Source organism: Ranitomeya variabilis, chromosome 1, assembly GCF_051348905.1.
Source record: "Ranitomeya variabilis isolate aRanVar5 chromosome 1, aRanVar5.hap1, whole genome shotgun sequence".
In the NCBI taxonomy this organism is placed as follows: Eukaryota; Metazoa; Chordata; class Amphibia; order Anura; family Dendrobatidae; genus Ranitomeya; species Ranitomeya variabilis.
Genome location: NC_135232.1, coordinates 50,926,119 through 50,938,495, shown reverse-complemented (window position 1 = coordinate 50,938,495; position 12,377 = coordinate 50,926,119). Strand labels below are relative to the sequence as shown.

The window sequence follows — 12,377 nt, the reverse complement described above, 5'->3', positions numbered from 1 at the left end:
GGGATAATAAACACAGTGATGTCACAGTACAGGGATAATACACACAGTGATGTCACAGTATACAGGGATAATAAACACAGTGATGTCACAGTACAGGGATAATAAACACAGTGATGTCACAGTACAGGGATAATACACAGAGATGTCACAGCACAGGGATAATACACAGTGATGTCACAGAACAGAGATAATACACAGTGATGTCACAGAACAGAGATAATACACAGTGATAATAATAATAATTTTTATTCATATAGCGCCAACATATTCCGCAGCGCTTTACAACTTATAGAGGGGACTTGTACAGACCTGCAACCAGGCACAGCATATCACCGATGTTGTAACACACGGTTCTTTTTCCCATGTGCCTCCTGAGGAACCATATCATGGGGGGGAAACGCGTAGAGGCAAGATCTGGGCACAGATAAGTGCACCAGACTTTTAACTATTTATTTCTTTGATTTTTTCACCATGTATACACTCTAAGCTAATATTGATATTGTATTTATGTGCCTTTAGTATATAGAGAGTATTGTATCTCCTTTGTTTTCTGTGATAAATTCACAAACGGTCGATATGTCATATGGATACTGGGTCTGACTCACTGTGCATTTTTTGACACTGCCTTATGCCTATATTGTAGCCCACTAGTACAGCCCCATAGGCACTTTCCTTTAGCAGGTTCAATTATCTGTAGGGACTTGCCTAGGGCATCCAAGGGACAGCCGCCGAGGAGCGGGGGCGCCATTTTGCGTTCAAGAGGGTGCCAACCTCCGCTGTCAGGCAGGGCAGTCCGGGCAGGGACGTATAAGGGTGTAATAGCCAGTGAAGGAGGCTTAGAGCAGACGGCTAGGTGTGCCATATGTTATCCAACTGAGCCTTGAGAGGCAGTGTGTTTGTTTGTCATTGTGGCACTTTGGTGAAAATCTCATCTGGCATCTGTTTTATTAAGTTTGGGCCCTAGGTGTGGGCAAATGTGAGGTGTCCACGAACAATTGTTTACTAGGGATCCACAGGGCATTGAGGGTCAGCCGTCGAGGAGCGGGGGCGCCATATTGCGTCCAAGAGGGTGCCAACCTCCGCAGATAGGTAGGGGGTACTCTAGCGACGTGTAGGTGTCAGATCTCAGACAGGTATCCCACTCCTCTCTGCCCACGTACATACAGGCCAGTTAGTTAACCCTGTCTTATATAGAAGGGTTTTTTAAGGGGTTGTGTTGGTTTGTTTATCCTAGTTTTGAAATAAAGATATTGTTTAAATTAGTTCTTGTTTAGTTTTCCGACTTGTACAGACAATAGACATTACAGCATAACAGAAATCACAGTTCAAAATAGATACCAGGAGGAATGAGGGCCCTGCTCGCAAGCTTACAAACTATGAGGAAAAGGGGAGACACGAGAGGTGGATGGTAACAATTGCTTTAGTTATTTGGACCAGGCATAGTGTAAGGCTCGGGTGTGCATGTAAAGCTGCATGAACCAGTTAACAGCCTAAGTATGTAGCAGTACAGACACAGAGGCTATTGACTGCATAAAGTGTATGAGAACACGATGCGAGGAACCGGATTGTGTTTTTTTTTTGTTGTTCTGTTTTTTTTAATGGGCCACACAGGGATAGTTAGGTTAATGCGTTGAGGCGGTATGCCAGTCTGAACAAATGCGTTTTTAGGGCACGCTTAAAACTGTGGGGATTGGGGATTAATCGTATTAACCTAGGTAGTGCATTCCAAAGAATTGGCGCAGCACGTGTAAAGTCTTGGAGACGGGAGTGGGAAGTTCTGATTATACAGGGTGATGTCACAGAACAGAGATAATACACAGTGATGTCACAGTACAGAGAGAATACACAGTGATGTCACAGTACAGGGATAATACACAGTGATGTCACAGTACAGAGATAATACACAGAGACGTGACAGTACAGAGATAATAAAGTGATGTCACAGAACAGGGATAATAAACAGTGATGTCACAGTACAGGGATAATCAACACAGTGATGTCAAAGTACAGAGATAATAAACAGTGATGTCACAGTACAGGGATAATAAACAGTGATGTCACAGTACAGGGATAATCAACACAGTGATGTCACAGTACAGAGATAATACACAGTGATGTCACAGTACAGGGATAATACACAGTGATGTCACAGTACAGGGATAATCAACACAGTGATGTCACAGTACAGGGATAATAAACAGTGATGTCACAGTACAGGGATAATACACAGTGATGTCACAGTACAGGGATAATACACAGTGATGTCACAGTACAGGGATAATACACAGTGATGTCACAGTACAGAGATAATACACAGAGACGTGACAGTACAGAGATAATAAAGTGATGTCACAGAACAGGGATAATAAACACAGTGATGTCAAAGTACAGAGATAATAAACAGTGATGTCACAGTACAGTGATAATAAACAGTGATGTCACAGTACAGGGATAATAAACAGTGATGTCACAGTACAGGGATAATCAACACAGTGATGTCACAGTACAGGGTTAATACACAGTGATGTCACAGTAGAGGGATAATACACAATTATGTCACAGTAGAGGGATAATACACAATGATGTCACAGAACAGAGATAATACACAGTGATGTCATAGTACAGGGATAATAAACAGTGATGTCATAGTACATCTATATATATAATTGTCTAAGGGTTTTTCTTTCTGTCTGTCTGTCTGTCCTGGAAATCCCGCGTCTCTGATTGGTCGAGGCCTAGCGGCCTCGACCAATCAGCGACGGGCACCGTATCGACGTAGATTGTTATGACCCTTAGTGGCTGAGGATCGCAGATCTAACCAGCTAAGTAACTGAACATAGAACGAGCTCTAGGGAGGTGGTAACTGGACTGACCGCAATCCTGATCCTATCCAATACACACTAAAAGTAGCCGTGGAACGTTTCCTGAAATCCTAGACGTCTCTTCACGGCCTGAGAAACTGACTACCCCTAAAGAGAGAAAGCAAGGCCTCACTTGCCTCAGAGAAAATACACCAAAGATATAGAAAGCCCCCCACAAATAATAACGGTGAGTTAAGGGGAAAATACAAACGTAGAAATGAAACAGATTTAGCAAATGAGGCCCGCTAATCACTAGATAGCAGAAGATAGATAGGAAACTGTGCGGTCAGTAAAAAACCCTATGCAAAAAATCCACGCTGAGAGTACAAGAACCCCCACACCAACTAACGGTGTGAGGGGAGAAACTCAGCCCCCTAGAGCTACCAGCAAGCGAGGAATCACATATTAGCAAGCTGGACAGAACTCATCATAAACAAAGAAACATATAGAACGCAGATGAGCAAAATATGAACAAACAGAAACTTAGCTTCTCTTGGAGAGACTGATAACGAATGTAGTCAGGAGGGATCAGAATAGCACTGAATACATTGACAGCAGGCAACAAGTGAAAGTCCAGGTGAGCTAAATAGGGAACCAACTAGCAGATGACGAGACAGCTGATCCCAGCCACAGACCCGCAGAATGACAAAAAGAGCCACCAGAGGGAGCCCAAAGACAGCACTCACTCAGTACCACTTGTGACCACAAGAGGGAACCCAAGAACAGAGTTCACAACAGTACCCCCCCCCTTGAGGAGGGGTCACCGAACCCTCATCAATACCCCCAGGGCGATCAGGATGAGCCACATGGAAGGCATGAACCAAATCGGCCGCATGAACATCAGAGGCGACCACCCAGGAATTATCCTCCTGACCATAGCCCTTCCACTTAACCAAATACTGAAGCCTCCGTCTTGAAATACGAGAATCCAAGATCTTCTCCACCACATACTCCAATTCTCCCTCAACCAGCACCGGAGCAGGAGGCTCAACAGAAGGAACCACGGGCACCACATACCTCCACAACAAAGAGCTATGGAACACATTATGAATGGCAAACGATGCTGGGAGGTCCAAACGAAATGACACAGGGTTAAGGATTTCCAAAATCTTATAAGGACCGATGAAACGAGGCTTGAACTTAGGAGAGGAGACCTTCATAGGAACATAACGAGAGGACAGCCACACCAAATCCCCAACACAAAGTCGGGGACCCACACAGCGACGGCGGTTGGCAAAGCGCTGAGCCTTCTCCTGTGACAACTTCAAATTGTCCACCACATGGTTCCAAATCTGCTGCAACCTATCCACCACAGAATCCACCCCAGGACAGTCAGAAGACTCCACTTGACCCGAGGAAAAACGAGGATGAAAACCAGAATTACAAAAAAACGGCGAAACCAAGGTAGCAGAACTAGCCCGATTATTAAGGGCAAACTCGGCCAATGGTAAAAAAGTAACCCAATCATCCTGATCAGCAGAAACAAAACATCTCAAATAAGTTTCCAAGGTCTGATTAGTTCGCTCGGTTTGGCCATTCGTCTGAGGATGGAAGGCCGACGAAAAAGACAAATCAATGCTCATCTTAGCACAGAAGGTCCGCCAAAATCTGGACACAAACTGGGATCCTCTGTCAGACACAATGTTTTCCGGGATGCCGTGCAAACGAACCACATTCTGAAAAAACAGAGGAACCAAATCGGAGGAGGAAGGCAACTTAGGCAAGGGCACCAAATGGACCATTTTAGAAAAACGATCACACACCACCCAGATGACAGACATTCTCTGAGAGACTGGAAGATCCGAAATAAAATCCATGGAAATGTGCGTCCAAGGCCTCTTCGGGACAGGCAAAGGCAAAAGCAATCCACTGGCACGAGAACAGCAAGGCTTAGCCCGAGCACAAATCCCACAGGACTGCACAAAGGAACGCACATCCCGCGACAAGGATGGCCACCAGAAGGACCTAGCCACCAAATCTCTGGTACCAAAAATCCCAGGATGACCCACTAACACCGAAGAATGAACCTCGGAAATAACTCTGCTGGTCCATCTATCTGGGACAAACAGTCTCTCTGGTGGACAACGGTCAGGTCTATCCACCTGAAATTCCTGCAGCACTCGTCGCAAATCTGGGGAAATGGCTGACAAAATCACTCCCTCTCTGAGGATACCAGCCGGCTCTGAAACTCCAGGAGAGTCAGGCACAAAACTCCTAGAAAGAGCATCAGCCTTCACGTTCTTCGAACCAGGCAGGTACGAGGCCACGAAATCGAAACGGGAGAAAAACAACGACCAACGAGCCTGTCTAGGATTCAGCCGCTTGGCAGACTCGAGATAAATCAGATTTTTGTGATCAGTCAAGACCACCACACGATGCTTAGCCCCCTCGAGCCAATGTCGCCACTCCTCAAATGCCCACTTCATTGCCAACAACTCCCGATTACCAACATCATAATTCCGCTCCGCAGGCGAAAACTTCCTCGAAAAGAAAGCACAAGGCTTCATCACAGAGCCATCAGAGCTTCTCTGCGACAAAACAGCCCCTGCTCCAATCTCAGAAGCATCAACCTCGACCTGAAAAGGAAGAGAGATATCTGGCTGACATAAGACTGGAGCCGAAGAAAACCGGCGCTTCAGCTCCCGAAAGGCCTCCACGGCCGCAGGAGACCAATTAGTCACATCAGAACCCTTCTTGGTCAAATCCGTCAAGGGCTTAACCACGCCAGAAAAATTAGCGATGAAGCAACGGTAAAAATTAGCAAAACCCAAGAACTTCTGAAGACTCTTAACAGATGAAGGCTGAGTCCAGTCATGAATAGCCTGGACCTTGACTGGGTCCATCTCAATAGTAGAAGGAGAAAAAATAAAACCCAAAAAGGAAACCTTCTGGACTCCGAAGAGACAATTTGAGCCCTTCACAAATAAGGCATTGGCACGCAGGACCTGAAATACCATCCTGACCTGCTTCACATGGGACTCCCAATCATCAGAAAAGACCAAAATGTCATCCAGATACACAATCATAAATTTATCCAGATATTCTCGGAAGATGTCATGCATGAAGGACTGAAACACAGAAGGAGCATTAGACAGTCCAAAAGGCATCACCAAGTACTCAAAATGGCCTTCGGGCGTATTAAATGCAGTTTTCCATTCATCACCCTGCTTAATACGCACAAGGTTATACGCACCACGAAGATCTATCTTGGTGAACCAACTAGACCCCCTAATCCGAGCAAACAGATCAGACAGTAATGGCAAAGGATACTGAAATTTGACCGTGATTTTATTTAGAAGGCGATAATCAATACAAGGTCTCAGAGAACCATCCTTCTTGGCCACAAAAAAGAATCCTGCACCAAGAGGGGAGGAGGACGGGCGAATATGTCCCTTCTCCATAGACTCCTTTATATAACTCCGCATAGCGGCATGCTCAGGCACAGACAAATTAAAAAGTCGTCCCTTAGGGAACTTACTACCAGGAATCAAATTTATAGCACAATCACAATCCCTATGAGGAGGTAGAACACTGGATCTGGGCTCATCAAATACATCCTGGTAGTCCGACAAAAACTCAGGGACTTCAGAAGGAGTGGAAGAAGCAATCGACACCAAAGGTGCGTCGCCATGAACTCCCTGGCAACCCCAACTTGACACAGACATAGCTTTCCAATCCAGGACTGGATTGTGAATCTGCAACCATGGCAGACCCAACACGACAACATCATGCAAATTATGCAGCACAAGAAAACGAATCGCCTCCTGATGTACAGGAGCCATGCACATGGTTACTTGAGTCCAGTACTGAGGTTTATTCTTAGCCAATGGTGTAGCATCAATTCCCCTAAGTGGAATAGGGATTTTTAAAGGCTCCAAAACAAAACCACAGCGCCTGGCAAATGACAAATCCATCAGATTCAGGGCAGCACCTGAATCCACAAAAGCCATAACCGAGTAGGATGACAGAGAGCAAATTAAAGTCACAGACAAAATGAATTTAGGCTGTATAGTACCAACGGTGACCGATTCAGCGATTTTTTTTTTTAAGCGCTTAGAGCATGCTGAGATAACATGAGCAGAATCACCACAGTAAAAGCACAACCCATTTTGACGTCTATGATTTTGCCGTTCAATTCTGGTCAGAATTCTGTCACATTGCATAGACTCAGGTTTCTGTTCAGAAAACACCGGCAGATGGTACGCAGATTTGCACTCCCGCAAACGCCGATCAATCTGAATGGCCAAAGCCATTGACTCATTCAGATCTGCAGGCGTGGGGAATCCCACCATGACATTCTTAATGGCTTCAAAAAGACCTTTTCTGAAATTTGCAGCCAAAGCACACTCATTCCATTGAGTAAGCACCGACCATTTCCTACATTTTTGACAATACACCTCTGCTTCATCCTGACCCTGAAAAAGAGCCAGTAAAGCCTTTTCTGCCTGGTTCTCAAGATTAGGTTCCTCATAAAGCACTCCATGCGCCAGAAAAAACGCATCCACATTCAGCAATGCAGGGTCTCCTGGCGCCAGGGAGAATGCCCAATCTTGAGGGTCACCACGTAATAAGGAGATAATTATTTTAACTTGCTGAGCGGAATCACCAGAGGAACGAGGTCTCAAAGAAAGAAATAATTTACAATTATTCTTAAAATTCAGAAACCTAGATCTATCTCCAGAAAATAACTCAGGAATGGGAATTTTTGGCTCTGACATAGGACTGTGAACAACAAAATCCTGAATGCTTTGAACCCTTGCAGCAAGATGATCCATACTAGAAGTCAGACTCTGAATATCCATGTCTGCAGCTGAACTCAGAGCCACCCAGAGATTAAGGGGAAGAGAGAAGCTGGACAAACTGCAGCGAAGGGAAAAAAAAAAAAAAGCACTCCGGACTTCTCCTATCCCGCTTCTGCGATGCATTAAACACTTTTAGGCCTGCTGTACTGTTATGACCCTTAGTGGCTGAGGATCGCAGATCTAACCAGCTAAGTAACTGAACATAGAACGAGCTCTAGGGAGGTGGTAACTGGACTGACCGCAATCCTGATCCTATCCAATACACACTAAAAGTAGCCGTGGAACGTTTCCTGAAATCCTAGACGTCTCTTCACGGCCTGAGAAACTAGCTACCCCTAAAGAGAGAAAGCAAGACCTCACTTGCCTCAGAGAAAATACCCCAAAGATATAGAAAGCCCCCCACAAATAATAACGGTGAGTTAAGGGGAAAATACAAATGTAGAAATGAAACAGATTTAGCAAATGAGGCCCGCTAATCACTAGATAGCAGAAGATAGATAGGAAACTGTGCGGTCAGTAAAAAACCCTATGCAAAAATCCACGCTGAGTACAAGAACCCCCACAACAACTAACGGTGTGAGGGGAGAAACTCAGCCCCCTAGAGCTACCAGCAAGCGAGGAATCACATATTAGCAAGCTGGACAGAACTCATCATAAACAAAGAAACATATAGAACGCAGATGAGCAAAATATGAACAAACAGAAACTTAGCTTCTCTTGGAGAGACTGATAACGAATGTAGTCAGGAGGGATCAGAATAGCACTGAATACATTGACAGCAGGCAACAACTGAAAGTCCAGGTGAGCTAAATAGGGAACCAACTAGCAGATGACGAGACAGCTGATCCCAGCCACAGACCCGCAGAATGACAAAAAGAGCCACCAGAGGGAGCCCAAAGATAGCACTCACTCAGTACCACTTGTGACCACAAGAGGGAGCCCAAGAACAGAGTTCACAACAGTAGATGTCATAATGGTTGCCATGGCAACGATGATGTCATAAAGGTTGCCTCGACCAATCAGCGACGGGCAGAGTCTGCCGCGAATTCTGGAATCATCATTGTCCATATACTACGGGGACTTGCATATTCTAGAATACCCGATGCGTTAGAATCGGGCCACAATCTAGTAAATAATAAATGGGGATGTTACAGTATGGGGATAATAAATGTCACAGTACACCGGTAATAAGCACAGCGATCACGGTACAGAGAATACATACAGGGACAAAACAATAATGAATAGCCCCGGAATACATACGGAGGACCGCATGGGAATCGGCAAAACGTAAGAGCTAACAAAATCTTCCAACACAAATCATTTCAATTATAAAATAATTTTTATTCAGTTGCAGAAACGTTAAGAGCAATTAAAAAATTATTTTTGGAGATGCAAGTAAACCATACAGGTGATGGAAAAACGCACAACGCTGGACATGAAGTTTATAAATTTGTGCTTAAAATAGGGCAATGTAAAGTATGGCTCATCCTAAAGTAATCGTGTAACCAGAAATATAAACAAAATCAAATGCAAGAGTAAAGTGCATAGTGCATAGACGGTAAAATTAATTGTGCAAATACAGGGTATTTAAATATCTATGGTAATGCATAATAATAACAAAGATCACTCACTTAGTATAGTAAACTTAGCAACAATAGTAATGTGCGCACCATAAACTCGAGGTAGCCAGGTATAGAGATGATGGTATTCAATATAGAAACCCAGAGTTGATATAATTACCCTATATAGGAACACGTCCAGCGAACCCCTTAACGCGCGTTTCGATCTTGTATCTTCCTCAGAAGGGACCCCCTTCAACACTTTGGATCACCAACTCCTCCTCACTATTCTCCGTTCTGTTGTAGGAACTCGAGGGAAGTGCATTTTCCCCAGGTGAAGAGATTGAAGGAGACACCAGGTCAGGTGATAGCTGTGGCTCCGTCAGTAATTATAAAAGACCCAGGAAAGGCAGTGAAGGGAAGGAGTTGGCGCCCGAACCTGTAGGACAGACGTGCGGTTCAGCAAGCTGTTTTTGAGCTTCCATTACGAGACACCAAATCCAAGGAAAGACCCGAGAGAGACCAGAGCCGGGAGAGCTGAGCGAGCAGAACCAGGGCAGAGAGAAAAACAACTAGGCCGCAGCAGAGGGACGTCCGTGTGAGCCGTCACTTCCAGTGTAGACGTATGGTACAAAATGGTCACCTGAGTCGTACTTCAGGGAACGTAGGCGGCCAGTGTGACGAGTGTACGAGTAACTCGAAAAACCTGGAACTTGTGGCCTAGAGGGCAGTATCATTGACTCTGGTTAGGGCCTGTGTGATGTTTTGTGTTCCTTAGAGAGTGACGAATGTGACGGGCCCGGTAGTGACAGTGACGCCCTTTTAGGTTGGGGTATTAGACCTGAGACATCACTGATGATAAGTTATTTAATGATAATAATATAACGGTAGTGTAAACAACATTGTGTCACTATCACAATTACAGTATTCTTTTTGTAACAAAGCTAGTTTCATTTTCACTGTTTGCACTATCCCCTGATATTGAAGGCACCTCGTTGATTGCATTAATCAAATAAATAGTTGTTGGTTTAAGTACAACTGTCTCCTCATTGTCTGCGCTGTTGCATCCGCGTACCTGTTAACACATCTACCATTACTCCCCTGCAGCATGCGAGCTGTCTTGGGGTTATACTTAACTCCGGTCCTTCCTTCACTCCCTACAACCAATCACTCGCTCACTCATGTCACTCACACCTCAAAAACATCTCTAGAATTTAAACTTTTCTTACCTTTGACTCTGTAAAAACTCTTACTGTCGCACTTATTCAATCTCACCTGGACTATTACAACTCTCTACTGAACAGTCTCACTCTCCCTAAACTCTTTCCCCTGCAATTCATCCTGAATGCATCAGCCAGGATCATATTCCTCTCCAACCGCTACACTAATGCCTCCACCCTGTGCCAGTCATTGCACTGGTTGCATATCCGTCACAGAGTCCAACATTAACATATCACTCTCACGCACAAAGCGCTCCACGGTTCAGTGCCCCCCCTACATCTCCTCCATCGTCTGTCTACTACCCTACCGTGCCCTCCGTTCTGCTAATGACATCTTCTATAGTCCAAACCTCCCATCTCCACGACTCCTCTGGTGTTGCTCCAATTCTCTGAAATGCACTACCCAGGACAATTTGTTTAATACCTATTGCCTCACCTCAATTATTCCCATTTTGCTTTCCAAATTTTTCTTCTGAATCTGGCCCTCGTTGCATCTGTTTATACACCCTCCATGCACTTATTAGCCCTCTGTGTCTGTACTTGTGCACACACTGTCTGGTGACCTTTTCATGCAGCATTATGTGAATAATACCCTATTTATTATTCTGATGGCTGGACCGTATAATACAAGCACTCTTTACCATTTCCTCAAAAATTGTAAACTTGTCAGCAGGAACTTCACCCCTCCTGGTATCTGAGTTATGTGTTATTCTTTGATGTCTATTTTATGTACAAGTCCCCTATGAAATGTAAAGTGCTGCGGAATATGTTGGCGTTATAGGAATAAAATTATTAATTTATTATGTGTGGGGGCTTTTCATCCATGGAGGGGGTTCGCTGACAATTTTGCCTAAGAACACTGCCATGAATAAGATCTAAACGTCCTCCAAAAGCACCTTCTCCCAACCATCCAGGAACAATATGGTGATGACGATACTTTTTCCTGCATGATGAAGGCAAAAGTGATAACTAAGTGGCTCAGTGAGCAAAGCATTCACATTTTTGGGTCCATGGTTTGGAAACTTCCCGGATCTCGATCCCATTGACAATTTGTGATATACTCCAAGCACTGATGAGATGAGAATGGGCATCAAGCAGGATTTGGCCCACAAGCCAATATCCAACTGCCGGGATGAAGGGCAGAAGTCTGCAGAAATAAGGGGCAACACTGTAAATATCGATTCTTTATATAAACGATGCGAAAGTGAAAAAAAATTATGAAACATCTGACCTAAAAGGTCTAAAAACACAGAAGCAGCAAATTGCGAAAACCAAAATTTGTGTCTGTCAAAACCAAATATCCCCAAAATTTCAGCCACTATAATATTATAACATGTAAATTCATTAAGTCTGCATTCCTTTTCTTATATTGTCCAGGGATGAGAAGAACCAGTCCATCATTGTAAGTGGAGAGTCTGGAGCTGGAAAGACTGTGTCCGCCAAGTATGCCATGAGGTTCTTTGCCACCGTCGGGGGTTCCGCCAGCGAAACGAATGTGGAGGAGAAAGTCCTGGCGTCCAGTCCCATTATGGAGGTGAGGCTTCAAACCCATGCCTACTTCCAGACGTTACCTATAAAAGCATGTTCACATTTATTTGTGGTTGTCTTGCTTATGCGGTTAAAGATAAATAGTAAATGTTGTAGAACGTGAATCACTGTGAAGTCAGATTAAGATCCGGCGGCCACGGAGGACAGGACTGGGCGCCTATTTTATGGCACAGACGGCTGTTTGGTAATGCGTGTTTTTGGAAATGAGCGACTTGATTTGCGCTGTCCTGGTCCAGCATTAGATCTGGTCCACTGTGGCAGCCCCTTTCTTTTACTGCTTACTAGTCCTCATTCGATATCATGATATAGAATGTGTCGTATGCAAAAGTGAAGACCGGCTGCCACGGAGGACCAGTCCAGAACATCGAGAATCGAATTGCCCATCTC

General features: G+C 44.5%; 1 protein-coding gene across 2 annotated transcripts in view; it reads left to right on the top strand.

Annotated features, from left to right (window-relative positions):
- Positions 1 to 12,377, top strand: part of MYO5B (myosin VB) — a 206,601-nt gene that overhangs the window by 101,918 nt on the left and 92,306 nt on the right. For both annotated transcript variants that reach the window (XM_077283527.1, XM_077283516.1), the window contains exon 5: positions 11,820 to 11,976. In XM_077283527.1, the coding sequence (XP_077139642.1) occupies positions 11,820 to 11,976 (157 nt within the window). The remainder of the gene's footprint in view (positions 1 to 11,819; positions 11,977 to 12,377) is intronic.